Source organism: Motacilla alba, chromosome 2, assembly GCF_015832195.1.
Source record: "Motacilla alba alba isolate MOTALB_02 chromosome 2, Motacilla_alba_V1.0_pri, whole genome shotgun sequence".
Lineage (NCBI taxonomy): Eukaryota > Metazoa > Chordata > Aves > Passeriformes > Motacillidae > Motacilla > Motacilla alba.
The window spans coordinates 49,052,402-49,072,527 of record NC_052017.1 but is presented as its reverse complement, the minus strand read 5'-3'; the positions used below and the strand labels follow the sequence as shown (position 1 = coordinate 49,072,527).

General features: G+C 39.8%; 1 protein-coding gene and 1 long non-coding RNA gene across 2 annotated transcripts in view; one reads left to right on the top strand and one right to left on the bottom strand.

Moving 5' to 3' along the window:
• The window catches only part of SUSD5 (sushi domain containing 5), a 42,392-nt gene extending 38,263 nt beyond the window's left edge, over positions 1 to 4,129 (bottom strand). Inside the window, exon 1 of the mRNA XM_038129520.1 lies at positions 2,944 to 4,129. Coding sequence (XP_037985448.1) covers positions 2,944 to 3,040 — 97 coding nt within the window. The 5' untranslated portion in view covers positions 3,041 to 4,129. The remainder of the gene's footprint in view (positions 1 to 2,943) is intronic.
• Positions 4,130 to 5,226: 1,097 nt separating this feature from the next.
• On the top strand, positions 5,227 to 19,706 carry LOC119698058. The gene is made up of 3 exons (XR_005256051.1): positions 5,227 to 5,398; positions 18,894 to 18,945; positions 19,583 to 19,706. It is a non-coding gene; the product is annotated as an uncharacterized LOC119698058 (long non-coding RNA).
• The last annotated feature ends 420 nt before the right edge of the window (positions 19,707 to 20,126 follow it).

The following is a 20,126-nucleotide window of genomic DNA, read 5'->3' as shown; positions in this document are numbered from 1 at the left end:
TTTCTAATTAGAGGCATGTCTCTCAGATCCTATTTGTGCCCAGCTTCATGGACTCTGGATCCTTTCACCTGCAACCTTTGCAGGCACTATGCATGGTCACTGCTGATGACTGGCTTGACCAATAGGCCTTCAGGTAATCCAAATTTAGCCAACAGAGCAGCTCCAATTTGGCACAATTAGTAAAGCTTTGAAATTAGCACATTTTTCATTTCAGGTGTGTCTCAGTACAGTAGATGAATCACCATCACCCTCTCCTGACATGCTCTGTCTCAGAGCAAGTACTCTGCAGAAAACTATGGTTCACACATGTGGATATTTTAGAAGCCTTGAAAAAACAAAAGAGGGAGGCAAAAAAAGTAGAGGCAACTCCTGTGCAGGATTCAGGAAGTCACATCCTTGTTCTCCTATTCCTGTGCAAATGGAAAACAATTTAAACCCCCTGAATTTGCAGTGATACAATTGAAAACTGCCACAATAACACATATTATTCTCCAGTAACTGCACTGGCAGTGGCACACCATGGTGCCTCGGAGCATGAACAAGCCCTTGGGGAGTCTTCTGTCCATCTGACCTGGACCTGAACAGCTTTGAGCAAGCACATTTCAATTGGGAAAATAAGCTGCAAAACAAAACAGGGCTATATTTTATTTCTGCATTTGCCTGAGTATTTCTGCAGCCTATTTGTGCTACAGCAATATGTTCTATGGTAAATAATGGTCAAAAGAGATCAACTAAGCTCCAAAGTTTTACACCTTCACTAGACCTCAACGGCCGTCAGTTTTATTGCCTGCTCTCTGTCATTATTTTTGTGTGAGATAATAAAGTGAAAGTCTTCCTTAGGGAAATACATTGCAACCAGTTTCAGAGGTTTGACTGTAAGAGGGGCCAGTCTGAATTTCACAGGTTTTTTACAAGACATATTCAAAATCCCTTTAGCAGTTTGCAACACAGTTAGATGCCTTCAGTTAAAAATGATGAATGCACAAACATGTATGTGTCACTCAGAATGGTTCATTGGCACTTAAGTGACGTTTACATGTATTAGAAACTAGCACCATTATATTTTCACCCACACCTTAAAAATGAGAAGGTGGTTTCTGACTGGATCAGACCAGAATCTGCTACAAAAGTAAGAATTAATCCTATTTCATACTCTCAGATCTTCTTAAATACATAGCAGTGAATTTTAAAGCTGACATACAGTGTTTTCTTCTGTTTTAACCCAGATGGCTTATAGGACAGTGTTACAATTGTGTGCTCAAATATTAATATTAGGAGAACCCACTGAAGACTAAGTTAGTAGCAGACTTACACATCTTTCACAATGCTACCTAGAATTTAAATAAAATTGCAAAGCACATTATTCTAATAATGCTTGACAACTGTAAAGTACTTCAGATATTCTGCCCTTTGATACCATAAATGTTTTACCACATGTGAAGTAAATTTGACAAACTGTTGAATGACAATTAAAATCTGTCATGACCTCTGCCTTAAAATGATCATCAACTTTTTTTCCCTTTCTCGTTTAGAAGATGCCTGTTTAGAAATCAAAAAGTTAGTTTCGTTAATTTTATGGAAAGAATAAAAATTGGAATGTGCCCCTGAAAAAACAAGGGGATACTCAGGAGAAGCATTCTTAGCAAGGGAAATTATTATTCTGCCCTGTGTCCTTAAGTTCTGTGAAGATTCTTTTTTCATGGATATGCTTTTCCCCCCTCTTCTCATTTCAAAGGCATTTTGCTAAGGAAGGAGTACAACCTAAAAACAGAATCACAGTTTTGCCTACTGCAACATAGTGCAGTTTTCTGAATAATTTATTTTCCTTTATGCTTAATGAAATGTAACTCTCTTAAACTTTACAAGAAAGGGTTCTGTTGTATAAATGATATACATTTATACATTCTACTCGAAGCTGCAGAAACATACAGGCAAGATTTATTTTCTCCCTTTCCTTTGCCATACTTTGCCATCAACTGAAAGAAATATAAATCCAACAGGAAAAATACTGTGAGAACAAACAAGAAGAGGTTTTTATTGCCCCATAATGTTTAAGTTCTGTTGTCTGGAATAATTCAGCAAACATCAATGGTAAAGGATTAGGGTATTGGAATTAAAAAATCCTGAGACTGGGCATAAATCTATTACAGCTGTGAAAGGGGAAAAATGTGACCATTCAGCATTGCTGTCCCAGGAAAACATACAGTTGTTTCAAAAGTAAGTGTTTTGCTTTAGACAAGTTGGTCATCATTATCACAAGCTGAATCATTAAAAGGGCATTAGGCTACTGGAAACTTTCAAGGGATGCAGCTTTTCAGGATCACCATCAGCGAGTAAAAAGTCCCGTTTCAGAGCAACTGGTAGCTGGTGCTTCAGCCAAATCCATGTCCTGATCACATCCCTCAGCAGGGAAGTGCAGGGGAAGCTCATGTGCAGAAAGGTGAGCAGTCATTTTCAGCGTGTGTGGCACTGAACAGAAGAGGTTATCAAAGTCTTTCACTTCTTGGATTCCCTTCCTCAAGTACCTGCCCATATAAAGTGACACATCTGAAGTGGGGAGATGGGAAAGTACTTTGAATTATAAGGAGAGGTCTCCTAAAATACAGCTGAGCCTTCTTAGTCGTGTTCTGGCTTTGTTTCATTATTCTTATTTCCTCTGGAAAAGTTCACTATCCTGTCATTCTGTTGTAATAAAATAATCTTAGCCTTCTGGGATCTTATTTCCTTTCTTTGCTTAACCCCAGGATATTTGTAAAGTCTCAAAAACCTCTGAATCAGAAGTTTCCTAATACAAACTGGGGCGTGTATCTAAGCCTCTTATTAAAAAAAAAAAAAAAAAAAAGTGTTTTTTTTTTTTTTTTTTTCTTTTTGCAATAACACATTTCAACATACAGCCCTCATTCCAGCCATAACAACCCAGCCCAAACTGAATGGGAGACTCACCATCAGCCTGAACAGAGATGATCTGAAGGAAGAAGAAGAAGACAGATCCCACACCCTGGAGAAAGGTGAGAGAGAATCTCTGAGAGCCTGGAGCCATTGCCCTGCTTCCAAAGCCTTCAGCTGCAGGAGGTTGGCTGCCGAGGCTTTTTCTCTCTCCTCCTCTGCACTTTCGTAGCGGGGTCTGCGGTGATGATTTCAAGGAGCACTTTCCCTCGGCAGGATCCTGCGTCTTGGGCTTGCTCTGAAGGCGGGAGGGGTGGAAAAAGAAAGAGGGAGGGAGAGAGGAATCCTTGGCTTGGCTAGTGTGAAGGGGAGGGGAAGGTGGGGGGGAGATGTCCAGCCAGCTGGGCTTGGGGAGAGGCTTTATCCAGCCCAGTCTGCCGGGCAGCGCACACAGAGAACCGGTGTGAAAAGTCACATTATCCTGCCGGTAAATACCTAATGGATCACGGTGGAGGAAATGCAAAAGCCAGGAGGGAGAGAGAAGGGGGGAAAGGACAAGCGACGAGTAGCAGCAATCCCTGTCTGAGAGGAGAAGGGCAGCTCCATAGCTGGTGCTGGTGAGTTTGTGGGCTCAGCTGTGCATCTCCAGAGGGATGGGTGCAGGCGTGGGGAGCGTTTTCCTCTCCTCAACGCAAAATCAGCCAGCAGTGCCTTGCTGAGGTCAGTGGCTGCTGCAGCGAGAGTGATGGTGCTCAGGTGAGGGCTGAGGAGAAGTGACAAAGGCATGGGACCCTGGCGACCAAGGCTCCCTGAAGAGCAGCGCTGGGATGGATTAATCCTGCTATTTCAGATTCCAGCTTTGGGATGGCCACGAGGAACTGCAGGTTGAAGATGGGGTCCATCAGCTGGTCTCCGTCAGCACTCCTGCTCCAGATAAATGGTCTTGGTCAGATTTGAACACTCTGAAAGCAGCTGGTGAAGGGAGTTTCCAGTTCCCACTAGCACTTACAGAGCTGACATCTGTCCCTCATTCTCATTCGTTTTATATTTGTCCCAACACAAGTCAGAAGAAACCCCTACAATGAGAGGAAACATACTAGTGATGATGCCAGGATTTATTTAGCTAAATATATAAACGGAATAGTTTTGTGTTGCTGTTGGAACTCAGCAGGGCTCAGAAATGTTGTTTTCATATTCCCATCCTATTTTGCTTTTATTTCAGCTTCTTAAAATTTTTTCCCTTCAAAATTTGAAGCTGGGCAGAAATGCTCAGTCTGGCAAGAAACCATGAGCTACCAGAAGCAGAAATAAGGAGCTGACCCTTCTCACTGCCAGAAGTCCTGGTGTCCTTCAAGGCAAGGTGCTGGTAGGCAGCTACAGGCATGGTCTGAGAATGATGAACTTATGCAGTGTTGGTTTGTCTCACAAAAATGACTCAAGCTCAGCAACTCCTGTATGAGAAATTCAAAGAAGCAAGTAACACCATAGCAGTAGAAGTTTTTAAAACACCTACATTTGATGAATTTGGGAAGATGACTCTTCGATCCTCTTGACTTTAAAAGAATTGTAGCCTTCTTACTCTCCTGTATACCCATAACTGGCATATGAATCTACAGGCTGAAAACTTGCAGATAGGTTTTAGACAGTTTTGAATTTTCTCTTTATCCAGAGAATAGGAAGGGCAGCAGGGTCTGGGTTTTTTTTTTGCATTGCCTTGCCAGCCTAACTCGAAAGTAATGCCCCCAAAATTAGAAGGATGGGAAGTTTCTTTCTCACTTCATCCTTAACCTAGGATGGTTGGCTTAACCCAACTACAAAAGTGCATTTCATTTTGACAGAAATTCCATGCTCTCTGTAACAGGAATGAACACACAACATGACAGAAAGGGAAACAGAAAATTGTAACAAGCATTGAGTTTACATTTCTTTTACTAGCATAACTAATGGCATAAAATGGCATAAAATGCAGTTTTAACCCCCTCATACACCAATCGTTCTGTTCCTATTTTAAAAAGTAGTGGACACTTTCAGTGAGACAGCGAAGAGATTCCATGAAACTGAGTAAGTAATTACAGCAAGACTCACTGAGTCTTTTAACATTAACAGAGACCTACCATGACCGCAGCAATAGCTCCAGGGCTCCCTGACACTTGTCATAGGGATGATGACTTTGTTGGCCCTTTACTGTATTCATGAGCTAGGCCAAAGCAGATGGAGGAAAGGGCAGTATCTCCCGGATTTCCATCTAAAATTCCTAAGGTCTGTGGGGTTAGTTTTGCTATAATTGGCTCATTTCCTTGTGTTGATATAAGTAAAGGCATGTTGCCACTCTGGCTTCTGTCTTGGAAAATCTCAGCTTGTATTCTTGAGTAGAACATCTTACTGATTTTAAAGAATTACCAAAATACCACAAGATCTGCTCCTTTTTGAAGGCATGAACAGTTTGTAGAATGACCTGGCTTCTTCCTGCCATCCCATCTCAACCGTAAAGGAAGTCTGTCAGTGTGGAAAGGTAAGGATATTTACCAGTTATGAATTCCTGGAAGGTAAGTATTTCACTGCCAAAGAGTTGTCCTTCCAGCCTTAGATTCCAGCAAAAATTCCTGGTCTTAGTGTATTTTGGAAGATTTTTATAAAGCTCAGCAGAGTAGGTTTTATACTTAGAAGATATGCATGGTTTTGCATTGAAATCAACATTAATCAAGGTAAAAAAAAATCCTGCTTTTAGAATCAAATCCTTCTTGGAACCAAAATCTCAAAATTACATCTGGAAATCAAGATGCTTAGAAACAGATAGAACCTTTTGCTCAGAACCTCTGGCATTCATGGCACTATAGCAACACATCAGTCAGACTATTCAGTGTATCAAACACAATGCATTATGACAGATTACAAAAGATTAATTGTGCCTGCAGCTTTACACCACTGATAGATTGTGCCTGCCTTGGGAGCAGTGAAGGTGCCAATGGGGATATTTTATAAAACAGTGTTTCATTGTGTGCAAACTTTTATGAAGTGAGTAAGACACGGGAAGGCACTGGGTTATAAAGCATGTACATACACGTTTGAATGCACACACACAAGACACTTGTGTGCTGTGAAGCACACAATAAAGGTTTGGACATCTACAGCCTGAACAGCATCTGTGCACATTTACATCTGGAATATGTCATTCAAGTTAGAGTGGATTGTTAAGACTAAATAAAACACCTAAAAGAAATGAAAGTGAATAAAGACACATTTGCAAAGAACAACACATTTATTTACAGTAGATATTATTGTATTTGGTCTCTTCATATCTACTACTAGGAATATTTGCTTTCTGCCACTGAACATTTTTATACTGCAAACATTGCTCCAATTCTGCAGATTCTAACACAGGATCTTGAGCCTCTTGGAGATAAGGACTAGGGTCCTAAAGTCTTGAGCACATAGACACTCCAAAACATTTGCTATCTCAAGCCAAGCTGGGCAGATGTTGGGAGATTTGTTAAAGTGCTGCAGCTGGCCAAGAAACTCATCTTTGAAGAAAGAATGCTGGAAAGTCTTAGGAATGGTCACTTTTCATATCAGAATAAAGCACAATAGAAATAAAGTTTCTGTTCAGAAAAAGATACCTCTCTCTTCCATCACTAAAGCATGAGATTCTGTTTAACTTGATTCTCTGCATAATGCAATAGCTTCAATAGATGTTCACAGTCTGCACAATTTAGCTTGAAGAACTGAATTTAAATGGGTTATAGGCTTCAGGTTTACTTTTCATCCTAAATTCTTGCTACTTTCTTTTTAAGACAGAGATCCAGAAAGAGAGCAAGGTGCCAACTAAACTGCTCTAACCAGCATGATTACTAGAATTTATAATACAGTCTGGAAGTTCTGAAGTCCTGAAGTTGAAAGGAGCTAAATGCACAAATAACTGAGGCATAGAGTTTTCTCAGTGCCCTACACTCAGCTGCAGCATCTACACAGAATTATGGCACTATAGGATAACTCTATAACTTTTTGCAGTGATACCACGCCCAGGTATGAGTTCCCATTTCCCAACCAGTTGATCCATATATAAATGCAACCAAATAACTGGTTTCCTATGGGCCAGACATGTTGACAATGGCTCTCTGTAGATACTGGGGGACTGTGGAAACCAAGAGGGTTTGGGTTCTGCAGTTTAGTAGCACATCAACTCATAAGCCTGCATAGCCTCTCCAGACTCTCTCTCTTCACATATAAGCAGAGATAAACTTTACACACCGTTCTGACATGCTCTTAGTGAATCAACATAAGTTCTTTCTAGATACCTCCACAGTATCACATCATTGTAATTGGGGAAATCTATGCCTCGTGCCCCTGCTAGAAAAAGGACATAAAGAATTATGACTTGGCTTCCCAAGGACCACGTAAAGGGATCTGAAATACCTAACAGATTATATAGCATTTACATACAAGCACTGCAATGACATCTCCTAAAGGATATGGAGTCTGTGTGACTGAAAGGCAGGCAGGGAACCTTGGTAGTACTGTACACCTATTGTTTCCATGGATAGTACACCTACTGTATACTGGGATCCAAACTTATTCTGCAGCTGTATCCAAGCTTCTAACCCCCAAAAGCTAACTGAAAATGTGAGAGAAAAAAGTGGGAGAGAAAGATTTCTTTGTTTATAAAATGTGAGTTATTAGGCAATGGCAACACAGACAAACATTTTTCAGTGTCTGGCAGTCTGCAACAGTCTGCTAGCTGCAGAGAACTTTTTATTTTATTTATACAGAGTGTTTGCACCTAATTAAATGAAAAAGTAGAAATGTGCAGAACTACCTGAAAGTAATTCAGGGAGCTGACAAAAAAGGAGAAAAAAATTTTTTAAAAAGGAAAAGACATATTTCCCCCACTTTGTGGGTGGTGGGTTGAACACAGGGATCTGTGTCATGGAGCTGCTGACCCTAAGAAAGAGTATGATTCTTACACCTACATCATGCTATGTGGGGTCAGGTGTTGTCATGTGACAGGCCATGACCCTCACATAAATCATTGCCATGCAAACTGTAAAAATCTCACTTCATTTCTTGGAGACTGAGCAGTCTCAAGAAAAGAATGAAGATATCTGGTCATAAAATAGGAGTGATATACAATATTCTGATATATACACATTCATTATATGTATATATTTTTATTTATATATATGTGTGTGTGTGTGTATAATAATATACAATATTAGTGATATACAAAATTAATTCCATTCTTTTTTCTTACTAACAGAGGTAAACCTGGTAAAACTTTTGGCTGCTCTTGGTTGGTGTTATTAGGCTGAGGGATTGTGGTAACTTTTACTTTCTTCTTCTTTTAAGGCTTTGCATCAGTTTAAAGGGTGAAAGTTATGTAGCAGTGTAAATAATGAGGCAATTTTACCCAAATGGTTTATCTTTGTTCTCTGTGGGCATCTGTAAAAGTCTAGGTGGATAAGAATCTAATACCTTGCCTAGATTTCTATGTCAGCCTGTGGACAAAACACTTCTTTTTCACTATTTCTTCCAGTTTCTCACACTCTCAAACCTTCACCAGCCATGACCTGCAGTTAGATGAGAGAGAGCAATTAAATTCAAGGCTGCCTTCCTCTACCCAGTCTATAGCTGCTGAATGCCCCACACTGTGTATACAAGGCATGGCATGAGCAAGTATGGAATGTGGCTCATCTTCTCACAGTCCCAGGACAACAATCAGATAAAAAAGACAGTCCCTTCCTGAGCTCTCACTGATGCTGTGAGTCTCCTCCAAAGCAGGCTTCCCACACCAGCACCTGTACCTGCATCAGCAGGTGCTGGGCTTCATCCGCTGCACACACAGGGCCAACAGGGACCAACACACAAGAGCTGACCTTCAGTATTTATCACAAAACCTCACACTGTCTCCATCCACTCCCACTTTAACTGCCTCCTACCACCTGTGAGCTGCACTGCATGGAGACCCAGGAATACTGCAGGGCCAGTGGCAGGAGGACTTTGGTTCCAGCAAAGTTGCCACCTCCCTGGCGCACAGTTCCTAGCATGGAGTTTCCTTCCCCTTGCAGAATAGTGCTCCAGCACCTCTGCTTTAGTTTTCAAAGGACACCTCCAACCCTTCCATTTGCAAACAGATCCCTGCAAATATGGAACAAGGAGGAGTCCCTCAGAGCTGCAAATGCTCCCAACCATCTGTGAGGAATACACAAGGCCATGGTTATAGTGTTTGTCATGCTTCCAGCATAGCAATTAATTTGTCATTTATTTTACCAGCCGCCTAATATTTTGACTTTTGTGTCTCAGCTTCCTTCTCCAGCTATTTCCCAGGAGTTCGTTTAACTGCATTCTAAGGAATGTTCCCTGGACCTTAAGGCACCCTAGTTTCTCGTCAGGTGTTAGCTCTGCCCTCTAGTGCTGTGTATGACACAGGGTGGTGTGTCACAGAGCCATGGCTGGTGCTCAAAAGCTGACTGGTCAAACACTAAACAGCCAAAAACTTACAAGCTGACTAAACTGACTTGACATTTTTTGTGCCTCCTGGGACTGGTGCCACCAGTCTATTTCTAATCATTTAAACAGCAAACCTCTTAAACACAGCCTGCCTAAACCCCAGCATTTTATAGCACCAACCGGTTCAACTATAATCTGTTTATTGCACGTTCAAGTGGCTCAACCTGTGGCTCTGATCCACCCCACAGGTTCTTGGCTGCTGGGGGTGTTACCAAGTTCTCTGTTGAGCAAAGGCAACTGAGAAAGTTCTTTACCTCAGTGCCTGGAATTAAAGGTCCCAATGAAAGGAACAGCTGAGCCAAAGGGAGTACAGGGCTCTGCTGAAGCAGAAGGTTTTTATGGCAGACTGTCACAGTAACCAGCCGTGGTACAGTCTGAAATATAAGTGAATTTTGGCCTGGATGCTTTTCAGTTTGCAAATCTTATGCAAGAACTTGTGACAGTGCTTTGCACTAAGCCAGTAGTATTTTTAAGTAGAGTTTTATGCAGACTCTTAAGTGCTGTGTTTTCCTAATTCCACTTGGGGAAAAATGACATTGCTCAAACGTGCTGTAGCAGTTAGGATAAAGCTGTCGTGTTTCCTAACTCTGCAGAACTGAGTACAGAGAACTGAAAGCAAGGCTGTTGATATCAATATTTGAAATGCCTTCCCTCCTTGCACAAGCCAAGCATGTCATTACTAAGGTCACTATAACTTTTGGTAAGACAATAAAGAATAAGAAAATGGGAAATGCTAAAGAAGCTTTGAGTCTTCCCTGTCATACCTGCTCATTTGTACTTGGGAAGAAAATAACCTTCCACAGTCCTCATTTTCCCTTTTTCCACACAGCAGGTTTTCAGGTCAGACTTCTTTCACACCTCTCCATGAACTTTCCAATATATACAGGTACTTGAGAAGCATGGAACTAAGCATTTGGGAGCATAAGGCTTCTGAGTGATATGTAAAGATCATTGGAAGAATTAGTATAACAGACAGTAGATTAGAAAAGTTCATGCAGATGCAGAAGTTTCTAAGCTACTGTCGGAGTTTGGAGAAATGAAGCACGGAGAAGAGGATAGAAGAAAAATTATCAAGCTCTTTTGCTCTTAGGCTAGGGAAACCTAATTTCTGTTTTCTCAATTCCCCCACCTCCATCTTTTCAGAAAATATGTTTATCAGGTTCCTCTCAATCTCTTCTCCTGCATCTTTTTTGCATCTTTCCTCCAGCATTTCAGCTTCTGAGTCTCATGGTGACAACACTCAGCTCTTCTGGTGGAATGTGTGGGCATGGGGGTGTGTCAAACACCCAAGCAACTCTTATCAGCAGACCTAGCTGCCATCAGTTTTACAATAGTTAGGGCTCACTTTGGGAACACCACCTTGCATCTTCTCCCTTTCAAAGCACCCTTCAGTTTATGTCAGGAAAATGGATACACAACATTCAAACCACGTTCACACTGCCTGCCAAATACCATCCAAAACACCTGAAGTTCACTACACTTCCATCCTAGCAGTAAGTCCAGTCATCAGGAGCTGACTAACAATGAACAACTGTCAAGGCAAACCCCACAACCCCCTAGTGGTGGTGGGGGTTGGGCAATAACATAATTTGTGTACCAAAATATGGTCTTAAAAGTCTACGAGTTACTGTCAGCCCCTGGAACTGGTCAGCTCTTGCAAATGGGTTTGAGTTGAATAATGTAAGGAACTGTAATTGGTGTGCCCACAAATGCCAGGTTACTAACATTGCAACCATTGATTTTTATTACCCACTACAAAAATAGTAGTGTATTATTATTAGCTAAAAAATCCATGAAAATATAAATACGTTGTTACATTAAATTTAAATGGACACCAAAACATGCTCTTTTAGCAGTGGAAGTAGCCAGGATATTTTTGATATTAAAATATTTATTTAGAAAAGAAAAAGACCTATTATTGCTAATTTGGTTTTTAAAAAACAAAACAAAACAAGAAGAAAAATCAACACTGTGTGTCCTCAAAGAAAACTGATCATTTAAACTCCATAAGTAGAAGGAAATTTGAAATAACTGTATTCCTAGGCCAGTTCAAGGGTTGAATATTCCTATTGAGAAGATGGGCATTTTTTTTTAACATATTAATCATATATTTCATTGTCAAACAAAACTGAGCTCTGCCCTGAAGTTTGGAACATCTGCAATTTGTAATTGTACAAAGAGGCTGGGAGAATGGAATCAAAACAGAAGCTTTTTGTGTGTACGTGCATGCATGCACACACACCCACACGTGCGGGTGGGTGTGCTTGTGTGGGTGTAGGAGAAGGAGGGAGGGAGGGAGGGAGAGAAAAAAGGAGAAATATTTTCCTTGGTTCTTTATTTTTGCAGCTCAGGACCTGGCAATAGGTGATTTCCAGGCATGGATCTAATGGTGAAGATTTCATCATGTGCTGATAACACCTAAAGTACATATGTGGCTAAGGCTTCCCACTCAGAGAACTTTTGTATTTTTCCTGTGTGCCTCATGAGCATGTGATATGTTTCGTTAAATATATGAAAAAAGATGCTCTAAAAGATCAAATTAAGTTAGATGTAAAGTTCAATACTCACAAAAGAAAAAAAGTCTATGGAATAGGAAGGTTGAATAGCAAGCTATTTAATAAATAAATAAATAAATTTTAAAGAAACCATTTTGATAAATAAACCAGTATTTAATTCTGACCAAGTTACTTTACTAAAAGTCTATTTTAAACCAGCAAAGAATTATTGACCAACATATAATGCCTGAAATAAGTCCTGTCTCAATGTTGTTTGGTCTTTAGTCATAGCATATCTATCAATCCATCTTTTCTTTTCATTTGCCTCATCTTTTTTGGTCTCTTTCAGTGTATTTGTTGCCTTTGTAGAGCAGAACCGGTTCTTACTACTAAGTCAAGCAGTCCTAAGAGAGGAGAAATGAGAGTGTGAAAAATGAGCATGGGAGAGAAATTCAATGCTTTGCATGTGAATGCCAAGTGCAAATATTCCATGCCTTTGTGTGCAATAGAGAGAAGTTAATGAAAATTCAAGTTTTTCTGTGTTTTGACCTTTTACTGGTCAGAGTTATATCACAATAGCCATCTTAGCTTCCTATCCAAGTCACAGAATCAGTGCTTCTCTGGTTATGTATTCATCACTCAGTGAGAACACCTCCTTCCAGGTAGATTGTATACAAGGAGCCTTACTCTCATTTTGCCTTTGCATTTGAAATCCTGGGGGGAAAGTCCTGACATTTTCCAAGACTAAATATGGCTCACCAACTATAACAAAGCTAAATCCAACCTCCCTAACTAGATATCACGTTAATTACTCTTCATTCCATAGGGATACGGGATACGGGATACATAGAGTGGCTAAGCAGGTACTAAAAGTGACACACCTATTTCACAAGCTCTAAGAGTAGATGGTTGCAAAGAGAACATGTTCTGGCTCATGCTACAGAAATCTTGCAAACTCACTGACATATTTAAAAGAAGATGGGAGGAAGTTCAATGTACATTAAGTTGGACGTCTCCGATTTTCGGGCCAGAGAAACATAAAAGAGTTAGAGCAATAGAAGGACAATTTGACATCACATGTAAGGGGTAAGAATGCTACAGGAGACACAGTTGCAAAAACATACAGAAGAGTAAAAGGGGGAGTTTCTTCGAAAATAGAGAAGGTTTTCATTTGGAGAAATATCCAGACTTCTGTGTTTTGCCCAATTGTTCCTTCAAATCTTCTGCAAGTCATGTATCACATATACTCAGGCTATCAAAAATCAGACTGTGATAGCCCTCACCAGAGTTACCTACTAAAGGAAGCAAATTTTGCAGATTTAATTTCAGACCTAAGAATTTTAAGACTGTCCCTCCAACCCAACTCTCTAAAGATCTCTGAATTTCAAGTTAACTTGGCCCTGTAGAAGACACATAAATGCAGAACTACACAAGTGTGCAGCATTTAGAAGTTTGAAAATACCTGGTCTCCAAAGGTCCACCTGCTGCTGCCCATCTGCTTTGGCAGCACTAATTCCTGGTTAAATATTGGCACAACTTGAAATAATTAATAACAGATACATAGCTATTTACAGCCCTAATAGATTCCAGAGCTCCAAAGCTGCTGGCATACTAAAGGACAGGTATAGGCAGAATTATCTTTGCTCTTTGTTAGCTTTGCTTTCTCCTCCTAAATCTTTCCCACAGTAAATATTTCCATTCTCCTGCTCCATCTTGGTTTCCACCCTTGCCCTCTTTTCTCTTTTTTGTTTCCTTAAGTTCTCATGTTTTTATTCACACTAACTTGTCCACTTTCTTCTTCTTCTGTCCTGCCCTAGACTACAGCAAACAAAACAAAACATGAGGTGAACAGGGTGAATGGTTTTACCTGCAGTAAGTTTATTGCACATCTTATGCTATTTGGTACGTGAAACCTTAGCTAGGGCTAGGGCTGGACTTGAGAAATAGCAATTTTTATTTGGAAAAGAGAAAGCAGCTTTCTAGCACACATGGTTTCTGAGAAAACATTATCTGAGCGTACCCTGAAGGCTAAGAAACCAAAGGCAAATAAAAGGAACCTCAAATTGATTATTTTTAAGCCAGAAGGCAAATAAAAAGTAACTCCAAATTGATTATTTTTAAGCTACCCTCATCACGTATGATTTTGGAACACTTAGAGCTGGCAACAGTGCAGCACAGATCAAGCAGAGGATTTGCCAAAAATCAGTCTGAGCTTTCTCCATACATTTGCTTCCTCTTCTACTCTTACCTTAAATCTTAGTGCAGGATATTTTAGGACTGACTGTTAAAATCTATTGCCTGCAAAACAGCAGTGTGTACCCTGAAAATCCATGAACCAGGGGTGATTGAAATGAGGACTAGAGGAATTTTGAGACTGTCGTGCTTCCTCCTTTCTCAATTCCAAAGTGTGAATAGGCTCTGAGTCTGGCTCTGAAAACAATATAATCTTCTGCCTCATTTCTGTGGCTGGTCCCCCAGGCCACCTGTCGTCTTGTGATCGCAAACACCAAATAATGGCAAAAAAGAGTGGCAGTGTGACAACACTGGCAAGTGGTGAGTGTGACTTGCGCTCAGGACTGAAAAGGGAACATCCTAAGCCGCAGCGTCAGCTATCTTCACCTTGGGTGTGAGGGATATTTCTTACCTTTGTTTTTAACAGCCTCAAAGATGTCTCAATAACAGCTTAGCTTACATAAAAAACTTCTCCAAACTTGACAAGATCTTTGTGATGGGTGTTTAACTCTCATCAACCTTAGTATTTTTTATTTTGCTTTATTATGAGAGGGAGCAGAAAAATTACAAGCCTGTGATGATGATCCCAGTTCTCAGTTGTTTTCCTTCTGTTTATGTAGACAAGGTGTCTGGCACCCTGATCATACTGAAAATACCCCATGACATGCACCTCTCTGTGCAGCTGCTATCTTATTTTTCAGTCCCTTCCAGGCATGAATTTATCTCTTCCACTCTGAGCTGATCTAAAGCTCAGAAATCAGAAATTTTAGAATCCATAAGGGAAATAGCACACAAAGAAGGAAAACAGCTATTTACAATTATAGCGACTGGGGTTTTTCCAAGAAATTCTTATTTTGTGTATTCCTCTGCCCACGGTGTTCCGGTTTCTGCGGTGGACAGTTTGACGGATCTGAATTGGAATGACGTGCAACACGGACAGGGCAGAAACAAATGCAGGGAGCTTGGCAGCGCTGCTGTTGGCTGCCTGCTGGGGTCGAGCATATGGAGGCTAATGGGCGAGCTAGGGCTCAGCTGCTGCGAGCGAGCCATGGAAGGGGTTCAGCAATTCCTGTCCAAGCAGAACCGAGCAGGAGGGTTTTGTGCCTGCCTGCATACATGGCGTGAGGCAGGCGGATGTCTCTAAAGCCTCAGCAATGCTAGGGGATCACAGATTCAGGTTCACCTTTCCTGAAGTGCACCAAGTTGCTTCTGCATGTTAATGTCACCCTGTTCCTCTTCTGTGTGCAGGCACACCTGTCTCCTTCCTAAACATTCTTGTCATTTCTATGTTTTCATGTTACTGAGTAAATGGGAATAAAACTGGCTCTAAACTTACCCTGTTCCTTTCCTGAGCTGCACAGGAAGATAAGGTGCTTAAAATCTGCAGTAATATCCAAGGCTGAACGGTGCATTTTAAAGCTGGCAGAAAGTGGCCTTTGAAGCAGCACCTTTTTGAGAGTCAAAGGGTCTCTCAGAGATAGAGCCAAGCTGTTAGAAAAATTCCTGACTGTAACTCATTTGTCCAGTTCATAAATCTGCCTCCCTATTCTTCAAAGTGCCAAAAGTTATCTAGCCAGACATCCAGCTTTTATAAGACAGTCTAACAAGCTGTCTGGCTCAATTAGTTGAACTCTGATGGTGCTCCAGATTTTTAGTCAGCAGACCACTTTGTAAGGAAAATATCTACTTGCAGACCCAGTTCCCTTCCAGCGCTGGTAGCTTAACCTACAATGTTACAGTTCTTAAATGTTTTTTTCAATGAACCACAGAAGAAAAAAAAAAAAAGCTCAGCAGTCCATCCACACACCACAGTTTCAGCTCCTCAGTTCCTCAGCCCCTTTTTTTCTTGGCCTGCTTCACTATAAATGGCAATATTTTCTATGGTCTGGTTGTGCAGAACATATTGTGAAAAAAAAAATCTACATGGTTGGTTATGACTGAGAAATTCTGAGTACAAAAGTACTATTTGGGGTTTCTTCAGCCTGAGCTCACTCTGTTCTCGGATAATCCTGTACCAGACTGTTCCATACGACTGCGGATGTAAATGGCCCCACAGAAGCTGGGCTCTATTACCAGGTTAGGCTGTGTAGCCAAGTTAGATCTAATTTCTGTTTCCATTACAACTTCTAGTACACAGCAGATATTGCTCAGTTAAACAGAAGCAGTCCTTATAAAAGCACAGTTAGGACTTTTGATCAATAAAGAGTAAAATAACTACTAGAATTACAGACTTGATGTAATGCCTCTCGAAAAAATGACACACTTAAGAAAGCAACTTTTTTTACTACCTACCTAATTAACCTAATCTTTCAAGTTTTACCTTTGTCAATCAACATATATACTGAGAGATTCACTTTCTCTCCAGGCAGACAAGGGGCAGAAATGTTTTTACCTTCCTGTGTTTCTACTGTTCACCACTAATGACTAATGAACCTTCCTACCAGCAGTCCCAAGAACCCATCTGCTCTGGTGATCCCTCAGTAGTGATGTAGGCATAAGCAAGGCAGCCACAGAGGCAAAACTTTAGGGTACAAAATCCAACCTGAAAACCTGGAGTTTCATAATGAATCGTTTCCCATCATTTCATGCATGGTTTCCTTTTTTTTTTTTTTAATGTAGGCCATGCAAAACTTATTCAAATATGTTCTATCCTCTGACTGAAATTTGACAGCGATAAAATTCTCAGTCATGCAAAAACACAAAGAAAAAAGGTAAATACACAGTAGGAATACAGTGTTATTAGAGCACTTATGTGATCAAGATTTATGACATTTTAGCAAGCAAATTCAGCAAAATGTGGATTAATTTTTGTCTGTGTTTAGTTTTTGGATTTTGAACAACCTTTAGCAATACAAAATGAATCCAAATAAGATGCAACTTCTGTATAGCATGTCGTTAACTTAATTCTGTACAAATTTTTCAAATAAAGGCTTAAAGTATAAGACAACAATTTATTATCCTGTATGAAGAAAATATCAGAGAAGAAAAGGTAAACTGGTTGCATGGACTTCAAAACATTATAGAACAGACCTTATTTTCTTAAACTTCACAATTTATAACAGAGATAATCAGCACAGTTACGCAGAAAGATGTTGGCACTGTAACACATACAGTAAAACAATTCTCAAAATACTAGTAATTATTTTCAATTATGTTTTCTATTTGATTGTTAGAAGCCAATCTTGTTGATCCAGCAATATACACTTGGCTTTGCAGCCACTGTTGCTGCTTAGTAATGACTTGGGAAATTCTATGCCTTTGAAACTCCATGCAAATCATCTAAAAGGAGCCAACATTAACACTCGGGCTGAATTAGAAAATAGAAAAATACATGAAGAAAGTTGTTTAAGGACAAAGTTGTCTCCAGTTTAAATTAAGCACTGATTCACAGTGACATTATAAAAACACTGAACTGTACATTAAAATTCCTAAACATCGCTGCTATTCACAACAGGCCAATGCAAACATTTGTTACTTCTCTGTCTGAGAGAGAATTTGTAAGTTAGGAAAATGATGTCAGTACAAAAGAATTCAAAACTAATTTTATCTGATTGGCAAGTGAGTTAAAGTACTGAGATACTAAATAAATATTTGACAGCACCATTCCATAGTATAATTTATTTCACATATGCACTAAATTAAAAGGAAAGCTTTCCTAAACTGCAAGCAATTTCCAGGCAAACCACTAAGCAGGATGGTGGTGATCACTGCCATTGTGTCATGGCACAGCAACTTCCTGCCCTTGCAAAGGTCACCAGAGTTTTGAGCAAATAATCAAAACCACAAGGCAGAGAATGGTAGAGTAGGTCCAGTTTTGTCACACTTGTGACAGGGAATTTCATTTTATACCACTGAGCATTTCCGCTTATGAGGATGAGGAAACAGTGCTGAATGCCTGGGCTCGTACTTGTGTCAACAGGGTTATCGCTGTGGATAAGGAGTTCAGAGTTTTGCCTAGCAATTGACATTGCTGGGCTAATTCATTCCAGCATGATAGGCCTGTTGTTAAGATCCTGTTTTAAATTTTTGATGTGTCTCAGTAAGGGAGTGCGTGGAAATGTGCTATTCATGACCAGTTCTCATGGGCACACAATGGCACAGGAGAGATACAAGAGGTGAGCAAGAACTATTGGATGTGATGTAGAAACAGACCCAGGACTCAGAAATACTTTCAGAGAGAATACCAAGATACAGTGTGTGCCATTTCTTATTGTGCAGTGAAATCGAAGTTGCAAAGGTGCTACAAATTTAGGCAAAGTTGGTCTGTTCAGTGGTTCCTTCCAAAGCAGATTTTATATGAAAAGTTTGGTGATATGAGATACAAACAAAGGAGAAAGAGTCTCATGCCATTACAAGGGCATAGAGCTGCATTTTTACTACTGTAATTATGGAGATATTCAGCCTGGTTTAGACCTTGCCGAAACACTAGGGTCAAAGTTAGAACTGAAATTCCCTGAAATTGAGAGGCTTTTATGCAATATTTTTATTAAAGCCCCTGTAGAGACAATAAATAGCTGCAAAGTTCAACTTGTTTATATCCCAGAGGACTTACCAAGGGCAAGGTTTATAACTAATTGTAAGGAAATATATGTAACACTCCAAAAATGCAAGCCTTAGCTATATGTAATATCATATGGTTTGTAATACCATATGCTTTAAAAATTGCTGTACACCTTATGACAATGTTTTGGACACTAAATGTAAAAAAAAAAGTATTCAATTCTAATTTCACTTACAAAGCAATCACCACAATCTGTGCTTTTCTGCCCTTTACAGAAAAAAGGAGAGTTGTAGACATCTATCGTCAAAAAACCAAAAGAAACTAAAGGTAAATGAAAACCCTATTTATATGGTGAGATTAAATTCAGAATAACAATTTTCTCTTTTTTAATAGTATATTTTATGGTTTTTACTTCATTTTCTCCCTTAACTTGGAGAAGCCAGGAATATCTACTGATCATCCTACAAATCATGAAACCTTAACTAACATGTCTTTAACATGCTTGAACTATTAAAAGGAAAGTGAATACAGACAGAATTGAAGGTTGTACATTAATCTTCACTCTTGTTATAACAATTTATATAATACATGAATATATACAGTCTCCTCTTCTTGACATACTTTCTGTCATGTACGCAGAGTTCTTTTTCTAGAGAGTGCTAATACAGAAACATGCATTTGTTGTGAAGCTTTCCCAATACAATGCTGGGTCTGTATGGCACTTTGGCATTATTCTGGGTGAAAAGCATTACATGCACGTAAGCCGTGCCATTTGAAAAAAAAACAATCTGGAGATTAGAAAGGGTGAAAGAGAGAAAGAAATTGGTGGTTCTGAAAGAAAATACTGGTGCTAGGAAGTCAATGTTTCATCTTCCTAGACTTGCAGTGCAATATAATCACCAGTCTGAAGTAGCTGTTCACTTTGTTTATCATTGTAAAATAAACTCCCTTTGTGTGCATGTAGGTTCTGCTGCGCTTTGGAGCTGACTACAAATCATGTCTATGGAAACATCAGCAACAAACAATTTTCTAACAATGAGCATGAGGAGTCAGAAGGTTGACTCATAATTCAGCACCTACTCAGTTACCTACCACTGATTTCCAAACTTCAGAGATCTCAACATATTTTGTAATTTTTCCTGTTTTAAAACTTTCAGCCTAAATGTACGTGCACAGCTGCTGTACATGCAATCTTACAGGCAAGTACACCTGTCCCCAAACTGGACACAGACTGGATACAACTGTTTGGTTTGCAGAAGTTGAAAGAGTTATTTATATGACAGGTTTAGGTAATTTGATGTGTAATTTGTAGCAGATGTTTGGGCTGCCTGTTATTACTTCTAACTACAGGGAAAATAATAACTGTTAAATTTAATAGCATCTCTGAGAATATGAATGCATGGTGTAAAGTTGTGGCATACCGAGTGAGAGTAGTTTTAGTAATATTTTAATTAAACAGCTACTGTGAATGCCAAATCATGTGCTCCTAAATTGGTGAAATTCAACAA